We start from the raw sequence: 26,920 nt of genomic DNA, 5'->3' as shown, positions 1-26,920 counted from the left end.
CTTGTGTAAAAGTCTTTTCGGTTGCAGCAAATTGCAAAATAATTCAGAATCTGCGCTCTTTAATGCTTAGTAGCAATGCAAATAACATGGAGGAATGCTAATTTATCCTTCTCTCTCGTATTTTATGGAAACACTCTGTCAAAGAAATGTTACATGCTTTCTCTTTCTCTGAAAGCAAGTTTGTGTAGCTGTACCTTATGAAAGAGATTCAGCATCCTCAAGATAGATATGATACCAGAAATGGAGATCTTGGTAAAATTGATTTTACTGGGAAGCTCAACATTTACTCTCCATGTGTGAAAATTCTTGGATGTAATTGGAGTTGCATTTTAAGGAATGCGGGAATCTCAAAAGTAAAACTGGCATGGCTGTGAGGCAAGGTTTGAGGAACTGGTGTAATTTTAAAGGATTGAGGAAAATAGGAAAGTCTGACAAAAGAGAAACGGGGAAACAGAAGCCCCTAAGCATTAAGGGGAGCTAAAAGAGCCAAAGCAACAAAGCAATTGTCAAAAACAGAAGAAAAGAGAGACAATCAAGCTCAAGATGGAACAGGGAAGGAGAGCAGTGGGGAGTTTACAGAGGGTTGGCGGATCTGTTCTATCAGAAGCTTTAAAGGATCCGTTTTCTATTAGAGGGATATTGCAGATAGCTGCATAGGAGCAGCTTTTCCCTGGCAGCAGAAATGAGGCAGCACAGAAGGGACAGTGCTGGAAGATAAGATTTCTAGAGTAACCTGACAGTTTTGAAATAAAATGTCAACCAATATGGATAATGCAGTCCTAACGCCGGAATGGTAAATAGAGGTGTCAGCACAGAAGTCTGTTGAGCGCTGTCGTTTCTTCAGTAAGTATCATGGCAGCGGAGACGTGGGCCTCTTGGATGCGTAGCTGTTGTCTGTTGTAACGGGTACTTCTGCACAGTGCATGCAAATCTAACGGAGGGCTGATTAAATCTTCTACCAGGCCTTTTGTCGGACTTTAATGATGTAGTGGGGTTCATACACAGCCGCTGGAAGAGAAAATCGGCTTCGGCACTTTTGTTCTTGTAAATTTGGTGCACTATGCAGCTTTCTCAAAACTTACCTGTAATGAAACATAATGTTCCATTAAATTGACACGTGAAAATTTGTTTTGAAATATCTGATCTATAGAAAATTGTGAAAGAATCTGAAAAATTGATGCTCCCAATAGAATTCTCAACTTTCTTTGATGTGGCTCCACGCATCCATAATTACCAGTCTCGATAATTAGTTGAAGAGTATATACAGAGAGAGAGCGAGCAAAGGTGACTTCTTCGGGCATAGTTACTAATACGTGTTGACGTGGTAAGCGTAGTTAGTAATAGCACGTGTGTGCTGTTGATGTCTGACTTGTATTTCTGGCTTCTACAGACAGTTAGCTGCAGTGTGTTTAACTTGCTTCTTGCCAAAGTTTCTGCTTCTAGACAGTGTAGCTGGGTTCGGTTGCTTACTAATGTGTTACCTAGTTTTGTTCCTATGGGCTGATGGCGGTATTGCAGGTGAGATCTTTGCTGGCAGTTGGTGAGCTGTTACCTTATGGAGACAGGTAGTCTCATAAAACTGCAAAAATATTTTAAGGTTCAGTTTGCAGTGGGGAAATGGAAGGTTTAGGCAGTTCTCGTGCTTACTGCTCCTAGAAATAAAGTAGTGTTGAAGTCTGTACCTCTGCATGCTGAAGGTAACTAGAAAGCACTTTCCCGTTAAATTCTACAGAATATAAACAGAACTGTTCTGGGCCAGGCAGTAACCAAAGACTTACACGAAAAAAACTTTTAAGTCCTGACCAGGAATTACTGACTTGTTTGGTTTCACTCGCATGTGTAATTCTTTTGATTACTGTAGGGCTACTTATGGATAGAAACATTTTCGGGGTTTTAGGTCAAAAAATACAAAACCAAAAGAATAAAGCAAAGTGAATTGTGTGAAGTACTGCATGCTTTTTTCTTGAAGTTTTGGGTACTTTTCTGTGTTTGTCAGTGTGACACATTAATCCAGTAAAGCTAATTAACATAGTAACACTGTTTTAATATAAATTCTGATTTTGCTTTCATTGCAGTTATTTGTGAATGAAATTAGCTGAATATGGATCCAGGTGGTGGAAGTCTTGGACTGCAAACGCAAGAATCCAAAATGCCTCACACCATGATTATGCAGGATTTTGGTAAACGTTTTAACTATTAAAAATAATGAATAAAATCAAGACTGTTTTTCAGGTTTTTGCTCTATGTTTATTAATGATATCAAGATGTAGAGTTGACGAATATAATAATGCTATTTGCATGACTTCTTTTGAGAAGATTCAGAATTTAAGGTGATGTTTAATATGTCTTTGTATACTTGGTTGCTGATATTAAAATAGTCACTTATTCCAAAATATTGAAGTAATTCGGGGGGCGGGCGGGGGGGGGAAGTTAAGTCTGTGGCCCAGAGTGCTCTACATGAGACAGAAGATGTTATCTGGAGTTCAGCGGTTTTGTGGTGCGTGTGCTTCTGCTTGAAATCACGTTGAGTAGTTGTTAATCTCCAACATACAGGAGACATAAATACCATCCAGTACAGGATGTAAACAACATCTGAGCTTTTGTGTGCTTACCTCCATCACTGTCTCCAGTTCTCCTTTAGGGTATTTCAGTAAATGTGGTGGGAAGTAATGTCTCTGTGCGACAACAGGTAACTTATTACATAGAGAGCAGTTTAGAGATTTAGGTAAATCTGCATGTTCACATGTGCTTAGAAGTCTTCTGTCAAGAACATCGGTCCTGGGACTGTACCGCTGTAAGAAAACTTGCTTCTAAATTCATTTTTTTTAAATGAATGCTGTTTCTTTTTGTGGCAGTGCTAAATAACCTCAGCAATTTTGAAGGTTTAGAGAAAGGATAGCAAGAAATCTCCATTCTTTTCTTTGTGCATCTCCATTTCTGCATTATGACAGGAGGTGACCTTCCCAAGTATTGGGAAGGACCATGTCCTTGTCCTAATGTGATTTACTATCCCTCAGAGTGTACCAAAATAATTGCATTTGCAGTACAATGCTGAATAATTTTGTGGTTTTTTTTTTCTTTCTGATAAAAGCCATTTTCTTGAGTGTTTTATTCATTAAGATTAAAACTGCTATTTATGTGTGTGTTAAAATAATTCACTGTGCGTTGTTTTTTATGTATAGAAAAGTAGCCTGCAAATATGACTGGCCAGTCAAGTCTGTTAATGAAAAACAGGTTTCTGCTTCTAGCCATTCCTTGCAACGTGGCAAGTTGTTGGAAATTGTACTATAAATGTTGCACACAGCTGAGTATTTGTTTTTATCAAGGCCCATGCAGTCTAAAGGATGAGAGTCTTTTTATTGTAACAGTAGTTAATGTATTGTTACCATGCTTCCAGTATCATGCAAGAATTCTGTGATGGTTCAGCTTGCTACTGTAATCAAACTTTTTCTAACTAGAATTTAAAAAAAGATGAAATAAGTTTGGGGCAAATTCCACGTTATGTCTTAAAGAAGTGGCATGTTTTGGTTTTCTTAATTTAAAGAATACAGGCTGCTTTGGATAGTCTTTATCAGGTGAAATGCAAAATGTGGATTATTGAAAAGTAACAAATTTGTACACCTGTGTTTAACTTATCTGTATAATTATCTGTATAATTATTCCATTTCTTAGATAGACTAATTGCTCATGCAATAATTTTAACATTTTTCTCCTCATTCATAATTGTTTCATAGTGGCTGGAATGGCTGGCACTGCTCATATTGATGGAGACCATATTGTTGTATCAGTCCCCGAAGCTGTCCTAGTGTCTGATGTTGTTACCGATGATGGAATAACTCTTGATCATGGCTTAGCAGCTGAAGTTGTCCAAGGACCTGACATCATCACTGAAACTGATGTTGTAACAGAAGGTGTAATTGTTCCCGATTCTGTTTTGGAAGCTGATGTTGCTATTGAAGAAGCTTTAGATACCAGTGATCATGTTTTGACTTCTGATCTAATAACAGAAACCGTTAGAGTTCCCGATCAGGTTTTCGTGGCTGACCTTGTTACGGGTCCTGATGGACATTTGGAGCATGTGGTGCAAGACTCTGTGTCAGGAGCCAACTCGCCTACAATGGTTTCAGAAGAAGTTCTTGTAACGAACTCAGATTCTGAAGCAGTCATTCAAGCAGCTGGTACTGTTCCTGGCTCCACAGTGACCATAAAAACAGAAGACGATGATGATGGCAAGAGTACATCTGAAGACTACTTAATGATATCTTGTAAGTTAAACAAAGGTAGATATGAACAGGGAATGATCTGACGTAGCAGTGGTCTAGTGGGGAGAAGTTACTGTAGCTGGACTCTGGCTGCATTCTCTACTGGAACTCTTAAATAATAGTCTGTTGCCCAGTTAATTCCTGGCGTCTGGATGTGGGTTTTCTTGATGAAAAATCCATTATCGCTGATCCAGCAAGAAAGAGAATGGCATTCATGCTGTTGAGTGAATGAGTGTGCATGTTTGTGTTTCGTAAACTAGGTGCTCCTGAAAATTAAGAAAAACACATTGGGAAGTTAAAATTTCCACATACTTTGAGTATAGTACTTTTTAAAAAAAAATACCCAGGTATATTGCTGTATTATATAGATTTGTGTAAAAATAATGTGTTGGGTTTAATCAGTAGCATCCAACAAAGAAATAGGTTTTTAAGATACCTCTCTCATAAAGTTTTGTCTTACGTGTCAACCAAATACTGTTTGTTTAGCTGTATTAAAAATTTTAATAGGCATTTTATGGTATGTTGTGCTGTTCTGGACTGAACTCGATGTTAAGTGGTTGTGTGCATTAACTGATTGTCTCTCTGACACTGGAAAGTGGCTGCCCATTTCAGTTTCCACACAGCATTCAGCTCTTTGAGGAAACTGTATGCTCCTATACTGCTTGTTGAGTGAGAGCTACTGAAAGGACCTTAGGTATATTATGTTTCCTCAGTGGTTAAATTATACTCAAGATACCAGTTTTTATTGTTACACAAGTTTGATTAAATGTATGATAGTTCATTTTACGTTTTTGATGTCTCCAAATTAGTTATCAAAATGTGAGTAGGTCAAAACAGATTTTATTTAGTCAGAAGCAATATGTTAAAAAAAAAGTCAATGCCAAGTGTGTCAAAGTGTCAGTCTGTTCACAGCAAGCTGCATTTATTAAAAATTTCAAGACAGAGGACATGACTGATTAGCAATGACAGCAATTTCAATATTTTATAGCATTTATGTCCCTTACGCAAAATATATTTTTGGTATTTATTTTTTGTTCAGTATAGGATGGACAGCAATGATTTTTTTCATCATTCTATCATTACTGTAATGCCATACATCACTAATAGAAGTCAAAAAGGGTTTTTTGGAAAAAGAACCAAAAAAACTTCAATCCAAAAGCAAATTAGACCTACAACGGAAAAATTCTTGTGTGTTTGTAAATAAAGGAACACCGTTTTTACAGTCAGTTGTTTCATTGAAAAAATTCCTCCTTTCTGACAGAGTACTTAACGATGAGTTGTATTCTGTAACTGCGGTATTTCCAACTGCACCTTTGTAATTGTAAGTAAAGTCATCTTTGGAATTCCTTCTAAGATAGATAAGTGTGATTGATAGTGATGATCACTGCACTTAGACCAGGGCGTCTGTAAACTTTCAGTAACAGTTACCTGATGACCCCAGCTGTGTCTGATCCATTTATAGTTTGTCAGGTGCTCTCAAGCCTACCGATGACTTCTGCAATGTTTTGAAGCCAGTTTGAGACCTAATTTTAAGCAAAATAGATTTACATGTATGTATAATCATGATATGCCTGAATAATCACAGTTGGAAGCGGCATTATTAATCCAGAATTCTGTTTTAAGTAATCATTTTAGATAAATGAAGGCAGGCTCTTGCCTCTGCGAAGTTTTGAGGCTGTATTATGCTGGGTATGCCAGCTTGACCCAACAAAGTATCTATTGATTTTTTTCCTCAGCAAAAATGAATCAGTCTTATGCAGTTTTTATTTTTTCTGTTTTTTAAATGTTTTTTAAATTAACTTTAAATTTGTTATGTTTATGAGGATAATCTGTTGTGTAGGATAGATAAATGTGTCAGTTTATTAAGCAGTTTAAAACCATTTATTTGTATTTTTTAAATTGTTAAATGAAATGTTCGGTAAATGTTGTAGAAAGTTAATTTTATGCTGTTTCTGTTGGGGTGTGTATATAGGACTGTTGAACTTTTTTAATGATGTAAATCACATCAAAATGATAGTTTTAAAGAATCTCAAAATACTTCTTAGCTGCCTTTTAATGATATTTAGCATCTAAAAAGGAGGGACTTTACATAAAACTACAAATATGCCCTGAGGGAATACCACCAGCTGTTCTGTGGAACACATTGTGGGAACTTGGTAAAATACTACATTTTAGGGTGTGAAGCTGAGCTGAGTGGAATTTTAACTTTTTGTTGGGGGTTACAGTTTAAATATGCTGAAAGATGATTTTTTTACCATTTCAAGACAACATTCCCATGCAGATATTCTATACAGTATTGCTAATTATATTTTCGTGTAAACACTATTTGGAAAATAATGAGTTTGTCTTGATAGTTCTGTAAACTAGCTGCGTATGATTTTGTAATTGGAAATCTCTGGTAGAAGGTTATCACCACTCTGCTATCTCAGTGCAGATGAATTGGGCTTTTAAAATCAGCCTTATAAGACTGAAAAATCTTCTTTTGATATGTTCACCACGTATGCCATGGGATATGCATGGTCCTTTGTTTTAAGAATACCCGTTTAAAAGGGACTTGTTAAAAAGGAAATGAATACAAAACAAATGCATATGGTGTGATCATGCACACATCCATCTCATACTGAGATGGGAAAATTATGTACATCCCATTTTGCCAGGGAGGAGTTAGCACACGTGTAGCTTAAAGCGTACCCTTTTTTGTTTTTCAGGTTTGCGATATTCAGACCCACAGCGGATTGCCAGCTCCCGATCCGTGTGTTGGCCCTGCATGCACTATGTTGGTGACCTCATACCCACCAAAGAACAACACTGGAGCTGGCCTTTAGGGGTAAGGTACTGTTCCACCACCACCTCCTTTTTAGTGTATTACAATACAGTGTTACATAATTTGCTAAACATTTCAATATTAATACTCCTATATTGTAACCTATGGGATATAAAATAAGTATATCGGACATTATAAAAATATGAAAAATTGTAAAACCACGGGACTTATCTTGCCCTCATGTTATCCCTACGGGCTCCTATGGTGGGTGTGATATCACCAGCATAGTGCATGCTGAGGCATCACATGAATTGGGAGCTGGCAATCCACGGTGAATCTGGACATCACACACCTGAAAACAGCGAAGTAAGGTAAGTTTAAAACTGGAAGTGTGCTGAGTTTTCCTTTAAACCTTGTTTATTCAGGAGGATTCAGCATATATTTATAAAGGTTCTCTGTTGTGTTTTTTCAGTTAATTTTAAGTGACGAGATAATAATATGTAGTGCTTCTGGTGGATGAGTCAGATCTGGAAGACACTTTCATATTCCATTGACATAAAGTAAGCATTCCTGTTCCTGAGACCTATCACTGGGAAAAGTCATCAGATAATGTAGCACTGATGGGTTAGCGCTGATGATTGAAGTCATGTTACTCGGACAATAGAATATTTCCACAATCTGTTTTTAAAAATAGTCCTAATGTTTTGGAACTTGACAAAGATTACATGTCCTGCTGTGTTGATTGTTTTCCCCTTATCTAAATGTGTTTAAAAAACAGATTGAAACCATGAAATTTACTTCATGTAAGACAGCAATTTAAGCAATAGCAATTGCCGATTCAGTGTCTTTTGTTGTTGAGGTATTTGAAACAAAAGGCAACGTCTTACAAATGACAGTCTATATCAGTATCATTTTCTCAGTCCAGTTTTGTTATATTACACTTTTGCTTTTTTAGAAAAGTGATTCCAAAGGCCCTGGATACACAGGCTTCCTGATATGTTTCCATTACTTTACCTTAAATTGTAGAGACTGAAGATCTTTGAAAATATGCAGTGTGGTTGATGGTGTGGGAGTAACCACTAATTTTAAAGATAATGTTGTAAGTTTGCCCCCCTAAGACAGGGCTCCCTATTTTTTAAAGGCTATTGAAGATTTGGGGACTTTACTTGTAATGGTGAAACACAGCATGTGAGTGTACATGCTATATTAATCTATTTTACTTTATATTGTTGGCTGAAAATATTTATTCTTACAAAAATTGTAAAATTAAAAAAATCCTATTTTTTTTTTGTTTATGTAATCTTTGTTGTATTGCAATTGGTGTCCTGGCAAGGCAGCTATCTAAAATTGTGTGGTTTTTTCTTATGTTGTTTCACCAGGTACATAGTGGTACACAGTCATTGTCACCCAATATTAGTTAAATAGTTGGAAATTTTTGCCATAAAGAAAACTTATCACATATATGTGATTACTCCCCTGTTCAGTAGGAAGTTGCTGTTGTTAAATAACCTTCCAGTACTGAAATACTTATTTTCTGTGTTAAACCGCTAATGCATTATGTTTATAAAATTAATGAGTTTAGAAAAAGTTGATGTTGCTTGAGTTGCAGATTTGAAAATAACTTTACTACCACCTACCAATTCTAAAATTACAGTAACAGCTTACAATTAGTGATTTCTTCCATCCAGCCTTCAAATGTTCTTCCTGTGTTTTGGCAGCATGTCTCATCATACAACTGTATATATAATCACTCCTACCTTGCGCTATTAGTTACCTCCAGTCCTTCAAAGGCTCATAGACACAGTAGAAATGTTCATTGTACTAAAATTAAATGTATATGTATAATTTTGAGGAATTTGGATAAGAAACTTTTGTAAGTGTTAAAAGCCACGCAGAAAAGAAAATGGTCTTTAATAAATTCAAACATAGCAGATGTATGGAAATACTTTTTCCAAGACGAGTATCTCTTAGCATCTTCCTTTTTCCTGTTAGCAGAGGATGCGTAATCCTCTCTTCTAATAACGCCATTCTGGCAGCATAAAAAATTTCAATTAGCAGATGCAGTTACCCTCCCATACTGGATATAAAGATGTATGAATAACCTGATGCTGGTAAACTTAAGTGTCAAAGGAACATGCCAAGTTCTCTGTTGTGGCTTTCTCGTCTGCTGTGTTCGTACTCTTACTGTTTTCATTGTCCTGCAAGGTAATGTGGACGCCGTGCAGTACCTGTCAGATTTTAACAGATTAAGGTGGTGGTGTTGCTGGCATCAATTTTAGTAGAGATTTAGAATGTTAATTAAAAACCAGAAAACTTCTCCTGAGGAAATTTTTTTTCTACTGATCCAAGTTTGGTATTTTTTCAGCAATGCAATTAATCTCTTATTTACGAAAAGACACAGCTAAAACATAGCATTTCTTAATGTTTTCTGTTTAATTTTCATCAAAATACATGATTTTCAGAGGTTCTAAAATGAAATCAAATACTTATTTGTACTTACCTACATTATATCTAGTTCTGTTCTCAATAACTTCTGTATTCTTTCAATGCAGTCCAAGATTTGTGAAATAGAAATAAGGTTCCTCAGTGTGGGGATGAAACACGGTGTTAGTTGGATAGATGTTTCCGTGGAATCCTGTCCGTGAGTGGGAAGAGCTTAGTTTGGGATTGCTGTGGTAGATTCCCGCCCCGCTGCAGGAAAGGCATCTGCTCCCTTTCTAGCAGGTTCTGAACCACCTCGCGTGACTGCCTGGAGTATTAAGAAAAGCTTAAACTAACTCCAGTTTACCTCAGTACGCCAGGCTGTAGCCTGAAGTAGTTAAAAGCTGCTCTTCAGGAGCAGTCATCACCGCACCGAGGGCGGGAAACTTAGAGGGGGACTGGGCACCACTGCAGCCATCCCGAGGTAAGCCGTCCTTTCCTCAGAGCCCTCAGTGCCCCCGTTGAGTAGACTCTCTTCTTAGTCGTGAAACACTACTGTCACTTTAATATTAATAATCTTTTTTTTACCTAGTATGCACGTATTTTAATGTTACGTATGCAGGAGCTGGCAACTTCCTTGGAATGTATTAAATTCAGATTTTGTTTACGTTTTGTGGAATTGTTCTCTATTTAGAGGACTTCAGTGGGTGTTAAGCATTGCACAGTTTTGTGTTGGCCATCTGCACAGGAGCTAATTTTATCCACTGGGAGAAGTGTGTTGGCAATACGTACGTCAGAGAGATGTTCGGTGGCCTCCGTATTGGCAATTTGGGGTATATATATGGTATCTATGCGAATACCCTTTTTACCAAAATAGTAATACTTCTACACTTTTAATAGCTTGGATGTAATTTTTGTTGTATAAATAAAATGAGCATTTTGAATGTATAGATCAAATAATCAGAGTGACTAAGTTGCATACATAAAGAATGAGAAGTCAATTTCTCATAGTAGTATTTAGATTTATTTTCACTGCATCTTTTAATCAGCTGTATATTATACAATAATCTTCATTAATTTATATGTTTTCAAGTGATAAAGTGGATAAAATCATAATTTCAGGGTGAAGATGTAGTCAGATTTTTGATACACACTTCTTTCACTGGGAAAATACTCAGTCATCACTTCATAAGAGTTTCAGCTACTAAATTTTAGTCACCAGTATCTTAGAGTAGTGAAAATTTTTGGGACTCTTAGGCTGTAACAGGCAATTCTGGGTTAATTTCTGACATTTTTTGATAGATGTTTAATTTTACTCATTGATACATTTTTGATTTCTAAGTGTAATAGTTTCAGACATAACCAGTTACCACGTTCTCTTTGATGACAAGCTCCCTCTTATGTTTTTCATTCTGTAATTCTTGCTGTGTTTCCTGAGTTGCAATAAAATGAGTACTGAACCTCTGGAATCTCTTCTAAATATCTTGAGATGAACTGTTTTATAAAGGCCATTCATGAATACAAACCTTTACTATGCATGGGGTTAATAGTGGAGAAAATCATGCTACTGATTACTTTGACTTTCAAAAAATGTGTTTGAACCTCATTATTATTCTCTTATCTTTACAGTGGATGATGTTGGAGAAAAATTGGACCACATAGGAAGCACCCCCTTGAAAATCAGTACTGAGGTGACAAATGATGATGTTGCTAAAGATGACGGTTTTGGTTCAGAAGTTATCAAAGTGTACATATTTAAAGCTGAAGCTGAAGATGATGTCGAAATAGGTACCTTTTAAATTCTATGTGTTCTTCCAATAGTAAGAAGTATTTCAGGGTCTTTTTGTTTGTTGTTCTTAATTTCATGTAATCCACTGACTGGAATGTTTTGTAGAATGTGACATTTGTGGAGGCTTGCCGATACGCGGTAAATACAGGGTGTGTATTAGTCTCAAGTTCTTTTCTGATTAGCAGTATTTATTGTCAGGCAACCAAAGCCCAAATGTAGAAGTGGTTGGGTGTCTGCAGCTGTTTTTCAGCTGCTGCTTTTCTCTGACGTTACAAGACTGTGTGTCAGCACAGAAAAGCCTCTAGAGTGGATTCCTGTCATTGAACATTCTTCGGTGGCCTTGACGCAGAGAGGGGGGAAGATTGCTGGGGCTTTAGGCATACAGTCATTTCCAAACCTAAGCAAGAAACTCAGAACTGCTCTGCAGTTCTCTTTTGCAAAGGATAGATCCAGCACGTCCAGGTGCTTTGCAAGTGGGCGTACAGGTAACCCATGTTCTGTTCTTCATAACCTGTGAAAGCAGAGTCCCCCATACAGCTGTTCTCAGAGCTGAAACCTCTGGCTCATTCCGCTTTACCCTTTGCATTTAGGTACTGAAACCTTGCCTCACTGGAATGTATCTGGCCAGGAGCCCCAGGGCCATTTACAGGGCAAATCAGCCTGGCTGTGTTCTTCCTGGAGTGGAGAAGGGCAGTCATCTCCCATAGACGGGTAGCATTGGCCTGCCTGTGCTGTGAAAATCTCAAACTTTAGACAGAACTGTGGATTAGATCAAGAAAGTCCTCCAATAAGTAACAGTCCTGGTGCCGTTGTTCAAGTAGCATGAACTCCTGCTTCAGGAAATTTTCGGCTGTGTGATGCCTTTTATTTTTCTTCTCTGAGAAACAACTAATACTTTCAGCTCAAATTAATGGCAGAAAAGGATTGTTCCAGGGATGATCAGACTGCTAGCTCATAGGGCCGTTGTTTTTGGCTTTCTCTGTCCCTCAGGGTAGGTTCAGAATCAGTAAAGACTGTCTTATGAGTTGCTCAGTATCTTTTGCAGCATGATAAGCGTAGATTTTGGAGCCTGTTAATCAAGTCCTTCACAAGGTTGCCAGAATAGCTTAACATATTTTACTGTCCTATTTGGAATGGACAGTATCTGATTCGGCTGAAGGTCAGTATTTCTGTAACGCCCTGGGATTTTCAGTATTTGAGCCTTCATTCCTTTTAAGTACGAGAAAGAGGTTGTAAAGACCATGTGCTTTCTGAGACCATGGGGAAAGGGTCTAGAGAAGCAGCATCTTAACATCCCTTATCTATTGTGGCGTCTGTTTCATCTGCCAGTTCCTACATGAATTGCCAGGCCCTGTTCTTGAAAGATGGTTTCTTCCTCTGGGGATAGGTTGCTAGTCTTGTGGGACAGACTGCTAATGCCGCAGCAGGAACAATCAGAACCTCTTTTGGCTGAAAGCTGATTTACAGCGGGGATGTTCTCATGAGCTATTCTCAGTGCTTCTGATATAGCCAGGAGGTAGTCCTGGGAAATTACCCCGTTCCTTACTGGTGAGTACTTCCCCTTGGAAAGAGCTGAATGTGTTGGTAACGTGCGTTTGCTGCTCAGCATTAAGGAAGACAGAAACAGAGATGACAGTCTTCACAAAGACTATCCAAGATTCAAGTTTACCCATTAGCGGTACTCTCTTGATCCTTTTGTACGTGGGGGTGGGGCGGAGGGCTGTTCTTAGGAGTCATCCATTTGCATTGCAGTCTGGATACTTGGATAAATGTCCCAGCAAAGCCACTTTTGGCGAAAAATATAAAAATGGGCTTGGGTGGCAAGGATGTTTGGCAAAGTCTCCCATTTACAAAACACAAGGAATGATGGATCAATGTATTTGATTTGGACTCAGCCTCCTAGCTGAGCATTTTCCATCAGGCCCATTCGTAGTAGCGAACAAGGACTCTTGGTATACCAGGTGTTAGCTTGTTCTGCTGTAGTCTGCCGCTTCTCTACTCACTGTTCAGTCCCTGAGATGCATGGAGGACTAAGCATCAATATTTATCTGCCACCTCTCTCTGACTCAAGCATCAGTATCAAGTTCCAAGTTGGAACTTGTTCTTTTGCCTCTGTTCAGGTAAGTCAGTGGCCCAAAGCTTGTTAGCCACCCGGAGCAGGACCGCGCGGGCAGTTCTTCTCATTTCCTTCTTTCCAGCTGCTACTCTTCAGATTGTGTTGTCTCCAGGGATTCGGTGCAGCACCTTACATCCCTGCTAGTCTGTCTCTCTAGATAATGTTCTTGTTGTTGAAATAATTGGCAATAACAGTTGCGCTCTCATGGTTTGAGGAGTGTGACGCCAGTATAAGTTACTGCTCAATCCTGTGTAATGAGTCTGGGACATGAATCTTTGTAGGAAAAATGACCTAAGAATCTGTTTTTGCAAAGTGAGTAAGTAGGATTTGGGGAGAGGAAGAGGGATGAGAATTAGCTGTTCACATCTCGAGAGAATTTAAAGGCTGTGTTCTGGGCAAGATTAGAATTACAGTCATTTTGTTGGTGGACACGGGCAGGTGTATGTTTCCAGTCGCACCCGAGTTCGCTGCTGGCATGCGTAGGAGGCTCTTGATCCCTCTTGGGTAGTGGTTGTTCAGTCTCGAATTCATCAGGAGACACTGAGAGAACTTCTTCCTTACCCGCCCCGAAGTATCAAAGTTGTATGGTTTTATGACAGGCATGAATGTCAAAATATTTAATTGGGAGTTTTATGAAATAGCTTTGTTGTAAATAAGAAAAAAAATACTTAAATCTGAAATTACTCTTAACAGTGACTTTTCTACGTTTACTTAATGTGTTTAACTTCTTTTTATTAAAGGTGGGACAGAAATTGTCACAGAGAGTGACTTTCACAATGGACATTCTGTAGCTGGAGTAATTGAACAAGGAGGTGTTGGTAGAATGCAGCGAGAAAAAATGGTTTACATGGCTGTTAAGGACTCTTCTCAGGAAGATGAAGATATTAGTAAGCATAATAAGAAACATTTTTGTTTCTCATGCTGTTTTGTACAACAATATAAACATCATTCTCAAGGACTTTTTTAATTTTTCTGAAGGATTCTTCAGCCTGAAGTAGTAGAAAACTAAGCTCATCTTCCCTAAAAATAAAGAGCAGGCTATAATTATTTTAAAGTGATGTGGATAAATGCACATTGTGCATACTGTATGCAATCATTTCATTATTTATATTAAATTTAACATGTCCATGGATGAAGTTAATGAGGTTAGTCAAATTTCTCATTTTTCTGTTTTCCTACTGTGAATTGCCTTGTTTAATCAGCTTTCTGGCAAAGTGACAAATAAATGTCATCAGTTACAAGTTTATAAGTTTGTATATTTGAATTTATGTTGGTATTTATTTTGGATTTATATTTATTGATACGTGTTTTCTCTCTTTAAGGAATGTCTGCATAAACAATGATCCCCTAAGGGAAGGGGTGGTTCTAAATGCCAAAGGAAGAAAAGTAGTTTATAACGGGTATCAATCAGAGTGAGAGCAAATTAAATGAAGGAAAATTTAGGATGAGCAGAATAAAATTAAAGATCTGTTCTTCTCCTTTAATCCAGGCTGTGCTGAAATAGCAGATGAAGTTTATATGGAAGTTATTGTAGGTGAAGAAGAAGCTACATCGCTTCCAGACACACAGCTTGAAGATGCTGGTGTGAATAAAACTTTTGTCCCTGTTGCTTGGGCTGCTGCTTACGGTAGGAATCTGTATGCTTATTCTCTGAAAATACCTTCCATTATTTTCTCCCTAATCTAGCTTCACAGAATCTCTGTGCCAATGTGATAATTTCTCACCTTTCCCTAGGGGTTTGGAAACAGTTCCTTCTGATCTTCTAGAAGTGTCAGTTAGTGGAGTTGATTAAATGATGTGAAAAATTGTTTTGACATCGTTCATGACCTTTACACATAAGGTCCTTAGTTTGTTTGCAGTTCAATATGAAGAAAATAATTACGTTTTTACATTGGTGTTTTTTTTTTTTCTAATGCTGACCTGTCGAACAGTTACAGATTACTGTAGTGGTTGATTGTCTTGCATACAATGAATGGATTGCTATACATTGAAGTAGAAAGGAAAGCTGTTAGGAGAATTCTTACACTGTTCTTGGTTCCAGCTCAGATGTACAGAATGCGTGGGGTTTAATGGTTGTTTAAGTTGGCTGTTGAAGATCTTACAAAAAGAATAGCCCGAAGTATTTTACGTTAGCTAGGAGGAAGGGGAAATAACTTTTAAAAGGGACTAGCAGGAATAATTGTATATATGTGTTCCTAATAATTTCAGTTCATATGCCTGTTGCAAGCCTGTTAGTCCTTCAGGTTAGAAACAAAAAGAGAAAAGGTAATTTGTTCTCTGCAGACACGCTTCAGATAGTAGAAGTGTCTTATCAGGATATGTTGCGAATTCTGAATATCCATTTATTTCATATTTTTTCTTGGATTTTGGCACGTTAAATGTATGTTAAGAGGGTATCAGGTCATCCATGGTTTATGTTATAATTAAGTGAGCAAGTTAGTCAGTTAAAATTCATTGGTGTAATATTTCTGAGCACAGTCACTGGGCCGATAAAGTGGTTTAGAACCACCGAGCCTTGGCACATAGCAGTAAGCGCTTTCAATCCAAGCTGAGGAATATGCTCGTAAGGTGTTACTTCTCTGTCTCCCAGAACTTTGTAGTGCCTCATATAGATGAGTGCTGAGCGGCCGATAAGGTACAAGTTGTCTTATCTGCCTGGTTCTATCCAGAAAGATAAAAGTACTTCGATCTCAAGAACAAATTGTGGATTTCAGTTCACCTCATTTCTGGATTGGTATCTGAGGTTATATGTGAGGTTAAAAGTTTGCAGAAACAAGCATATTAATTATGAAAAGCGGGAAAGACAGTCAGCATGGTAAGCGTGCAAACACAGCTTTAGTGGATATTAACTGTTCACAAAGATGTGATTTTATTTTCTGGGGCTCATAATTGCAAAATACTGAACTGATGGCGGACTGCACATCTCAGCTCAGGTAGTTAAGCTGTTGCTTATTAGCTGAGTTAGTTTTCTCTCATTATCAGACTTTCAAAGCTGTCGTCTTTAAAAAGAATTTTAATTTATAATGACTGAAATACCATTTTCTGCAGGAGACGAAAGAAGACTACCCAGAAGATACGAAGATGGTCAAGCGGCAGGTAAGAACATGTAACCGTGCTCGGTACAGCATTAAAACTACCTTGCTGTCTTTGAAAATACATACATTTTTGTGTCAGTTCTCCTAATCAGTGAATGCAAAAAATTATCCATAAAGTATATGTTGAAGGACTCCACAGTCTTTCTCTACTCTTTTGAAATGAAAACAATTGTAGATGTGTTGTAGGCCTTCAGAGTGGGTGGGGAAGTTGGGAGAATCTGCCAGGTTCTTTAATATAGTTTTGTAGTCCGAAAAGAGAGAGTGCAGTTGTTAAGAAGTAAAACCAGGTTAAGTGAAACAACCAGCATAGCTGATAAGAGATTAATGTCTTGAGAAGTATGAGAAATCAAGGAATATATTTGAAAATTAATCAATGTTTAAACAACTATACTCTTGACTTTTGCCAAAAAAGATAGATAGTGCTTTATACTGGCACTCTTCTTTTTTATATATGTTCATTGTAGAGGAATGGGAAATATTTTTTTAAATAAAGTAGATATACTGCTGTGCAATTCCAGTCATCAGTCCCAAAGAAAAAAGTTGTTTAAGGTTTTTTATGGTGTCTAATTTTTGTTTCTAGGAAATAACTTGGATACACGATTAGAAAACAAAAACGGTAATGCAACACAATACCTGCAGATTTGTGATAGCATTAGCACTAATAGAGTGCTAAAACAAAAAACCAAGAAAAGGAGGAGAGGAGAGGCCAGGCAATGGCAAACAGGTAAACACTGTATGGTTATGCGTATTGTCATGGAGTGGCACTTACTCCTGTACTATTCCTTTTTTTTTTTTTTTAAGCTGATGCAGAATTAAGAAATATAAATGATGATTTGCGTATTTCCTGTGTCCTTCACCCCTCCAATTCTGTGCATAGAAAATGTAATAATTTTTGCTCTTCAGAGTCAGTACACTTAGGGCTGATGCAATTCATTTGGATTTTGCAAGCTATTAAAAAGTAATCGTGGATCTATTCACTGCACGTATGATATTACTGATCTGTTTGAGCAGTTTGTAAAACAAAACTATATAAACTATAGGTGCTGTGGATTGATTGTTTTTAAACTACTGAACCATTCTGTCTGCTGCAAGTGTAAGTGCATGAATCTGAACAGCAGTTGGCTGATTTAAAACTTCTTAATCAGTAAATTTGTTTCCCTCATAACTTGTTTTTGTTTGTTTAAAAACAGCTGTTATAATAGGTCCTGATGGACAGCCCTTAACAGTTTACCCTTGTCATATTTGTGGGAAAAAATTTAAATCCAGAGGATTCTTGAAAAGGCATATGAAGAATCATCCAGATCATATGATTAAGAAGAAATACCAGTGTACAGACTGTGACTTTACAACTAACAAAAAAGTAAGTTTCCACAATCATCTGGAAAGCCATAAACTTATAAATAAAGTTGATAAAACCCATGAGTTTACAGAATATACAAGAAGATACAGAGAAGCAAGCCCGTTGAGTTCTAATAAACTAATACTGAGGGACAAGGAGCCTAAGCTACACAAGTGCAAATATTGTGACTATGAAACTGCAGAGCAGGGACTACTCAATAGACATCTCCTTGCAGTTCACAGTAAGAACTTCCCTCATGTGTGTGTGGAGTGTGGGAAAGGATTCCGTCATCCGTCAGAGCTGAAAAAGCATATGAGGACCCACACGGGGGAAAAGCCATACCAGTGTCAGCACTGTGTCTTCAGGTGTGCTGATCAGTCCAATCTGAAAACTCACATCAAAACCAAACACGGGACTGATCTGCCGTTTAAATGTGAGCACTGTCCCCAGGCGTTTACAGATGAAAAAGAACTGCAGCAGCACACAGAATTATTTCAAGGGCATAAGACCCATCAGTGTCCACATTGTGACCATAAGAGCACCAATTCAAGTGACCTGAAGCGACACATTATTTCAGTTCACACAAAGGATTTTCCCCACAAATGCGAGGTATGTGAAAAAGGCTTCCATCGTCCGTCTGAGCTCAAAAAGCATAGTGAAACCCATAAAGGTAAAAAGATACATCAGTGTAGACACTGTGACTTTAAAACATCAGATCCTTTTGTACTTAGCGGGCATATCCTCTCAGTTCACACGAAGGACCTGCCTTTTAAATGCAAAAGATGTAAAAGAGGATTTAGGCAGCAAAATGAACTTAAGAAGCACATGAAGACCCACAGTGGAAGAAAAGTTTATCAATGCCAGTATTGTGAATATAGCACTACGGATGCGTCAGGCTTTAAACGACACGTAATATCAATACACACAAAAGACTATCCACATAGGTGTGAGTATTGCAAAAAGGGATTCCGTAGGCCATCTGAAAAAAATCAGCATATAATGAGGCACCACAAAGAGGCCATAATGTAATATATGATCTCAAGAAGGAAGCAATTTAGAAACTGTGATATGCTAATTGGGGAAAAAAAAAAAATCTCATGAACTGTTTCTCCTGGTTTCAAAGCTTGATATTAAATCATAACTTTACATTCTTTGTATTAAAAGTCTTAAAAGTATTAGGGTTGACAGGGGATCTCATAGCCCTATGATTGTTGCTTATCAGAACCTAAAGAGCACTATAGAATGCAGAAGGATGGATGAATGTCTTAAATTTGCAGAAAGATGGATGAATGTCTTCAGATCGATAGTATTACACATTGTTAAGCTATAGAAGACAAAACGAAGAGGATTGTGTTACCCATTTTGTCAGTAACAGCATTTGTCTCCAATATGAAAACAGTTCAGATACACGGTGGGGTTATTTACAAATTGTTTGCAAAGGCAACCGAGTCTTAACTTCTTGTGCAGTTTTGAAAGGAGAGTATTAGTCAGTCACTTGAGCATAACGTTTTTAAATCGTGCCTGGAAGTTAAATTCCAGAACTGGTCAAATTTGGGGGGGGTTGTCCCTTTTTTTTTTTTCCTTTTTTTTTTTTTTTAAACAAAAACAAAAACATTTCATTGGGAAACTTTTTTGTTTCCTTCATTAGTTTAGGTCCAACAAGTAATTTTTTAATGGTTTTCAAAGCTGCTAACCTATTTCATTGCAGGATATGATGTTTAAAATATAGCATTATGTTATGATCTCAAAGGTGGTGTTCTGGTGCTAGGGTTAAAGATGTGTATGTATATAATTTCCCTTTTTTATCTGAAACTACAGTTGAATGTTGTTCGGTATGGCACATATAACAAAATTAACTTCGAATTTGACCTTTTTTTTTTTTTAAAGGATAAAATGGATGCAGCTCATAGTGTTGTGACTCCACACTAATTTTTTTTTCTTGCTACTTTAAAATCTTCTCTAAAAAGAATATTAAAAACAAAGTTGAAAAATGTAGGGTTTTTTATTTTATTAAAATTCAGAGTACTTAGAAGTTCTTTAGGGCAGTGTTCTTAACAGGTATGACTATTATTGTCCTACCTCCTAATATGAAATTTTCAATATAGACATAAAATTGCACCTTTTAATCAAGTCTTTAAAAAAAATTCTATACCATACTATAAACATGCATTTTCAATCTGTAAGAAAGTATATATGCAGTATTTAACCAGAAAAATATGCTGCCACTAGAGTTTGGAGGTGGATCTTCAGTTTACAGTGTATACATTTAAAATATGCATCCCTTTAAACAACGCTTTGTGTTAGCATGCTGCAAATCAAATGGCGCTTAATATAACAAGCTGGTCTAGGGCTATTTAATGAAAAACCTGTTCATAAATGTTATGCATATAATGTGTATTTTTTACTTTTTTAGTTGCTTCATGTTTGCACACAGCTGTTCACATGATAAATTGTAACTTCATGCTATATTGTGGCTTTGTGTTTCAGATAATGTTCATATTTTGTTTTTGCACCAGATGAGAATCAGTTCCTTGAGAATAAATTTTTTTTATATTTCTAAACTTCAGAAAGTTAAATTTGGGAAATCTCTTAGAAAAATACGTGTTTTATGTGGCTGTAAAAAATGATGTACACGCTGTAAAATAAGATTGTCACTGTTATGTGGGATTATTATTTCTAAATGTGTTACTCATCGTAACGGACATACAATAAAACGCATCTCTTGCACTCCAAATTTTTTGGAGTTTGCTTTTCATTTATGGTGTTTAGGAAAGTCATTCTGTGTAAATTTGCCTAATATTTTTAATTCCATTTTTCACTAGTTAATATGTAATAACATTTCAAGTAAACAGGTTACTTGAGGTGTGTTTATCAGACTGTTGAGGGGAGAGTATTGGGGTTTTATTTGACTAACCCTTTGAAGTTACAGGTAACGTATTTGCGCTTATTTCTAAAATAATTATCGAATGCGATACTGACATTCCTTTGAAATCTTTTCCTTTAAGTAAAGAGAACATAAAGCTTCTCACATATTTTGGGAAAAGCCAGGTAGGTTTTGTCTTTTTATCTGTGTAATAAGAACAGCTTGCAAAATGAAATACTAAAAATACTGCTGTCTTAATTTCCCTCTCTTTTTAGAATACCTGAATTATGGCATCAGTAGTAGATTAAAAACTTTAAGAAGAGAGTGTGATATTAAATGAACTCTTCGTCAAGGATTCCCAGCGGGCTTGTAGCCAGTGAACTTGTGGGTTTTGTACTAAAAACCAGAAACGATGCGGACGTGAACCTGTTCATCTGGTTTTTGTTCCTAGTGCTTTTTCTCGTATGCCCAGCAATCAGAGGAGGCCGTAGCATTCAAAAAAATCTGAGAGGTTAAAGTTGTGGTGTTCTGACAATTTTAATGCTTTATTCCTGAACGTTATATTGAATATATAGCCTGAAGGAGTTTCTTCATAGCAGACTGAAGATGATCATTGTGACTCTGTGACAAAGCACGCATCCCTGCTGGCTCATTTTTCCACCTTACAGACGGACGGCGTAATCAGGTACTTGAGTATTTTAACTGTTTTCTGTAGCCAGCTTTTAGAAGGACGTAATCCCAGGTTGCCTCGGCGTCCCTGACAGTTCCTGGGGTACGGAACAGGACGCGGGGGCTGGAAATGGCAGAAGTGAAACTTGTGGAGAGGCAGCATTTTAGCCAGGGGTATGAAATAACGCTGTTACGCGTTGCATTCAGATCACGTTTTGATAGCTTTTGTTATTCATACTTGGTATTTACTGGTGAACTATATTAACGTTTACATTTTACAATGTATGCTTGAGGATGACAGTAGTGTTTCTTCCAAGGAGTGCAGTGAAAGGCTTTGACCTTTACATATCTGCTAATTTAAAATGACGTATGTGGGTTAATTCTTTCTGTGATGAACAGTCGTTTAGTGTAAGATCGTTGTTTAGTTCGGAGTCGGTGAGTGGTATCTGCTGTTCCTAAGAGCGTGGTACGCTGTGGGGCATCAGGTTTGTTACCTAGATTTTCTATTGCATCTATTTTTTTCTTGCCCTGAAACTACATACCGTAAAGGGCACAAAAGTTTGGTTTTTTTAACGTATTTAATGATGGCAGAAAGTATACGGTGGATGCTGGATAAAAGTTTAAGTCATTTACAGCTTCATCATTACATTATAGAACGATTAAGTTCTGTAACTTCATATTGCAGAAGTTGAAATTGTGTTGATGCTTAACAGTCTGTAAGTCCGCCTAATGGGATTTTTTTTTTAATGAGGGAAAAACACATCCTACCTTTTGGAACGTTAGAATCTGTGAGGAGCATGTCTTTCGAGATGTGAGGGAGGGAACAGCGCTTGGAAAAACCGCAACTGTAATCAGTTATTATCAACTACGGCACAAATACGGGAGAGTGTAGGACTTGAAGCAGGTGCGGACTACTCTGTACGGTCTCCGGTCTGTGAGCCCTGCTTTTTGTGGTGGCGGGGTGGAGAAACCGAGTTGTTAAACTGAGCAGGGTGGTTACAGGCAGCCTTGTCCGGTGTGAAGTCTGGAGATGAGTTACCGCTTTTCCCTGGTTGGCTTATAGCATTAGCGTTTTGAATGTTGCTTTCTTTGTATTAATTGTTTGTCTTTTCTTCTCTTGGCAGCGTATGGACAACGAAACCTAGCCAAGAAGAAAGACTGCGGAAACAAAGTCGGTCAAAGAGAGGAAGAGCCTTGAGACTCAGCCCAGACGGTGTTAAGGTTCATGGATTACGACCCGTATGTTGTTAAATTTCAAACAGTTTAAAAAAATAAGTTTGTCAGACTTCTTGCTTGAGCAGTGGTTTTAAAATTCAGTAGCTTACAGTACTGCTGGGAGTGTGTGTGCTTCTACTTGGCCCTTTGCTGGTTCTTGACCAGGGCTGCTTGGATGTTTGTGACTGAGGCTGGACTTACGTGTTGTTCTGTAGTTTGAAATTCCCACCGATGCTTCTGCTCCTTCTTCCAGAATTGACGTCTTTCTGTATAGAGGGATGATCTGGATGTCGAAGCTCCTCGTAGCTGTCTGCCCAGGCTGGGTGGTGAGGGGGCAAAGGAGGGGGTTGAAGATGTTAGGAGGGCTCTTGGTGGTTTAGAAAAAGAAGTAACGTTGTGATGGATGGAAGGAGGAGGGAATCGACAAGAAAAGGCCTGTGCGGCGTGTTGCAGATGTGACGCTGGGGCTGTGGAGGAGAGGAGGTAGGAGCTGGGGTTAGGGAAGGGAAAAGAAAGGAGCGTGCCAGCTAGACCAAGAGCAGCCCGAGAGGAGGTGGTGTTATATGCAATGCGCTTACTTTGTGTGTGGTGTTTGAGTAGTTTAGGATCTTGTTATATATATTTTGTGTATGTGTTCATCCAACAGAAGATACAACTCGGGTAGAACCTTTTTTTTTTTTCATCTTTTTTCCCTACAACTGTGTTTCCCTGGTAACTGAAATGCTGTATTAAAGCAAGCGGTTGGTTGGTATTCTTGACATAAGATTTTACTAGGAAGAGGCATGTTAAATCTTCTGAAATGTAAGAATAAAATTTCACCTGAATCCTCGGCAGCTTGAGGCACAGTTCCTAGATTCTTTTCACTGCACTTTCCCAGTAAATACTTGTGAGAATTTGTGATGGTTGTGATGGTTGTTCTGTTGTTACCATGGGAGTGTCACAATTTTAAAAATGCTTCTAAGATTTGTGTCTCAGTACTTCCACAGATCCCTGCCCTGTAGGGTCTGTACTTCTGCCCTGCCTGGCTCCCTCCCCTGTGCTGGCAGCGCACGGCCTCCTGGTACCCGCTGGCGAAGCCTTTAGGATGGGATGAAGTGCTCCGCAGGCAGGTCCTGCTTACTCGTTTTCAGAGCAGATGAGTTCCTAGGTGGTGTAGGAAGCAAGCGAGAGAGAGACGCCACCACCGGTAAGCCTTGCAAGTGTTCTGACTGAAATGTTGAATGATAAAAGTTGGCGGTATCGTATTTTGTTACTTGTCCTGAAAACTCTGAGTGATGTCTCCCATCCTTGTTGTGAAGTTGCATGATCTCTGTCCTTTTAAAGGTTCTTTAGTAGACAGGATTATCTTCCAGGCATGCTCTCCTTAGCCTTATGTATGGCCTGCCTCTTGCCACATTCGGTAGGGCCCGGGAGCACAGCACTGAGCTTGTCCCGCTGTTCTGGGCCATGTTTGGGTTTCCCCTCTGCCGGCTCCTGTGGTGCTGTCTGTGATGTACAAACACATCGTGGTTGCTTGAGCAAGCAGCGAGTTTCACAAACGCGGAAGGGTTGCTCTAAAATGTCGGATTTGTTTACTGCAGGTTTTTATTTGAATGATGGACTAAGAACTCCTAGAAGGCAGGAGCAGTGAAAAGTGATTCATGTCTTGATCACCAGCTGTATTTTTCTTTCTTCAGGTTTCAGATGCCCACAATTGAAGGTAATGAAATGGAGAGAGAAGACAGGGAAGAACACCAGCAGAGTGCTCCAAGGTAAGGGTGAGTTACCTTGACGCGGTTTTCGGAGGCGGTGTTGACTCTTCAGACAGAACGCCAGAGGTGTCGGTAGCTTCCGAACCAGGGCTCGACTTGGCTTTTATTTTGCAGCTGAGGCAAACTGTCCGTGTTGCACACTGAGCTGTGTGGGGAGGTCAGTGACAGAAACCAGAAGACAGTTTTCTCCTGCTCTTCAGTGTAAGAACAAGAAACGCTGCACACTATCAAATCTGTTCCGGCAGTGGGGTTTAGTTAATAACTGCTGATGAAGACAGTCTAATAGGGTGGTGTGTGGAAGGTTGTAAATATATGAAGTAAACACTGTCTTTGATTTTTCTAATTTGTTCCTGAAAAAATGCAGACATCTTAGTGGACATACCTGAAATTGAGGTGAAAAATTACCTGGAGTATACTGTTTATAATTAGGGTGATAACTGGCATTTACAGAGATGAGTGAATGAGAAAACGCTGTTTCTGTAAACTCCAGCAGAAATAACGTTAGGCAAATCAGTTTCAGTTCAACAGAGAAGAGGCAATAGCTGAGACTGCAGCAAATAACATGTACCTTTATAATAAAAAATACTAGATTTGCTTTTTAAATAAATCTGGTTTGAAAACAAAACCAGCCCCAAATGGCCGTTACGCTTCATCTACCAGTGTAATTCAGCTTTTTGACAAGTGTCTTATTGCTTCACGTTACCTGTGGGTAAAATGTGTTGTTACGACCATCAGCTCTGTAGCACTTACAGTGTACGGAAGTCTTAAAATACTCCAACAAGCCTTAGAGAAGCTGATCTTTGCTACGCAATACAGTGCTGGCTTCTGTCCTTCCTAATTAGCAAAGTGGGCATTTTTTTAAACGGCGTGTCTGTTACCAGGCGCTTCCCGTGTGGGGAGCAATCACGGTGGTTGCCGATTCACCATCATGCCAGCTGTATGTGCAAAACAGCTCATTTGCCTAATCACAGCCTTTGTCATGAAATTGTACCACCACGCCCAACAGCTCTGAGCGTTCAGAGCCTGCGTGGTTCCGGCCTTCCAGGGCGTTTGCTGCTTGCGTTACGCTGTTGCATGGTCTTAAGTCAGAGTTAAAGCGGCATTGGCTGGTGGTGCGGTACTGGCTGGGGCGGTGCGCGTGTACGTACGCTGCAGCCCTCGCAGTGGCTGAAATAAGGCAGTAAGTACGCAGTAAGGACGTCCGTTACCGACTCCTGGTTCTGCTGGTCGCAGCTTCTTCCGAGCTGCTTGTGCAACGCTGCCAGCCAGCCAGGCCCGGCTGGGCTACGGCAAGGAGCAGGGTAAGTCAGCAAAGTACTCTGTCTCCTTCAGTCAGGACAACGGCACGGTTAGGCACAGGTAACACTAGGATGGCATTAAACGGATGTGTTCTTCTTCCTCTTTTCTTTCTTTTTGCTGTTTAGGTCACCAAAGGTGAAAAGGCATTAGATGGCAGTGTAACTAAAATTATTTATCTGTTGGGATGGAATACGCTCTGGCACTATGTATGCTGTGTCGTTAGTATGTGAGCCCTTTACTTAAGGTATAGGTACCTTATATCTAACTGCTATACAGAAATGAGGAGGGTTATCTTAGTAATTGTTAATTATTAGTAGTTATAAATATTATTAGTAATTACCTAATCATTGTTGATTTCAGAGGGACAAGGCACTCCTCATTCAAATGAGGATATTTAATTTTTAACTAATTAAAACCTCCTTCTATAGAGCTAGGCTGACGTGAGTGTTGTTTGATGGTGCAAACTCTTGCTTGGCTTTTGCAGCTGCAGGCCCGCCTTAGGCTGGACACACGCAGAGAGCAGCGCAATGAGCAGCTTTACACTTCCTTCTCCTCGTTACGAAGAACGTGAGGTCATCTCTGACATCGCAGCATTAACTGAGTGGAAGACTGGCAGCAGGAGCAAGAAGAGGGACCTGACGCTACTCCTTTACTTGTGAAGACTGAGTGAGAGGAACGGGTCATCTGAAACCAGGCAGCACCACACCACCTGCACAGCCCCCTCCAGCCTGTCAGGTATGCGCCAGACGTTTCCAGTACAGATAGACAGGATTCAGAAAGTTCCACTTCGGTTTATTTCATGGGTACACATAGCCTACAGTGTTCTTTCGCCATTAAACATTTCCTTATGATATATATTATTTGAATAGAAATCTATGTTTGCAGAAACAAAGCAAAGCAAGAAGCCCACGATGAAGAGCTAGCACAGTTTAAAATTGCCTCTATGATTCTCTGCACTATGTTGCTTAGACAACTACTTAGTTATTAATTAATACCAAATCATTCGGAGATCATTTCGGTGGTCCTGCAAGGAGCAAAAATTGTAAGCGGAAGGTTGGTCTGATAATGAAACTTAATCTGTGAGCTATTTCCATACTAAGTTTTTCTATATGAAAATAGACCAAGTTCTTGACATTTTCAAGCACAGCAAATAAATACTTATGGCTGGTTTGGGGGCTTATAGGGGTTCAGCTGAAAATACATCAACTCTGAGGTCAACAGCGTTCTTCAAAATTAGCGTTTGCCCCATCGTTTCGCTGAACTAGATAACGGCTCTGGTATTGGCCAGTTCGGTAGCTACGTTTGAGGAGCTGTATATCGGGAGTGACTTAAGTGAT

The 26,920-nt window shown here is 38.7% G+C and overlaps 1 protein-coding gene across 29 annotated transcripts in view; it reads left to right on the top strand.

The window, feature by feature from the left end:
* Positions 1 to 26,920, top strand: part of ZNF711 (ZFX family zinc finger ZNF711) — a 58,267-nt gene that overhangs the window by 19,588 nt on the left and 11,759 nt on the right. For 10 of the 29 annotated variants that reach the window (XM_087749128.1, XM_087749130.1, XM_087749126.1 and 7 more), the window contains 8 exons: positions 2,076 to 2,180; positions 3,735 to 4,265; positions 11,077 to 11,235; positions 14,093 to 14,239; positions 14,842 to 14,979; positions 16,401 to 16,448; positions 17,028 to 17,171; positions 17,638 to 20,541. In XM_087749128.1, the coding sequence (XP_087605254.1) occupies positions 2,102 to 2,180; positions 3,735 to 4,265; positions 11,077 to 11,235; positions 14,093 to 14,239; positions 14,842 to 14,979; positions 16,401 to 16,448; positions 17,028 to 17,171; positions 17,638 to 18,815 (2,424 nt within the window). In that variant the 5' untranslated portion in view covers positions 2,076 to 2,101 and the 3' untranslated portion in view covers positions 18,816 to 20,541. Of the gene's footprint in view, positions 1 to 2,075; positions 2,181 to 3,734; positions 4,266 to 11,076; positions 11,236 to 14,092; positions 14,240 to 14,841; positions 14,980 to 16,400; positions 16,449 to 17,027; positions 17,172 to 17,637; positions 20,542 to 20,924; positions 21,387 to 22,442; positions 23,720 to 24,209; positions 24,291 to 24,398; positions 24,486 to 25,708; positions 25,828 to 26,067; positions 26,319 to 26,920 lie in introns of those variants that run through there. The other 19 variants (XR_015702715.1, XR_015702710.1, XR_015702711.1 and 16 more) reach the window with 18 other exon arrangements.

The sequence above is a fragment of the Nipponia nippon genome, unplaced genomic scaffold (genome assembly GCF_047370975.1).
Source record: "Nipponia nippon isolate SJK-2023a ecotype South Korea unplaced genomic scaffold, ASM4737097v1 scaffold_12, whole genome shotgun sequence".
Classification (NCBI taxonomy): domain Eukaryota; kingdom Metazoa; phylum Chordata; class Aves; order Pelecaniformes; family Threskiornithidae; genus Nipponia; species Nipponia nippon.
The sequence above is the reverse complement of the archived record's forward strand: the minus strand, read 5'-3'. Positions and strand labels throughout refer to the sequence as shown.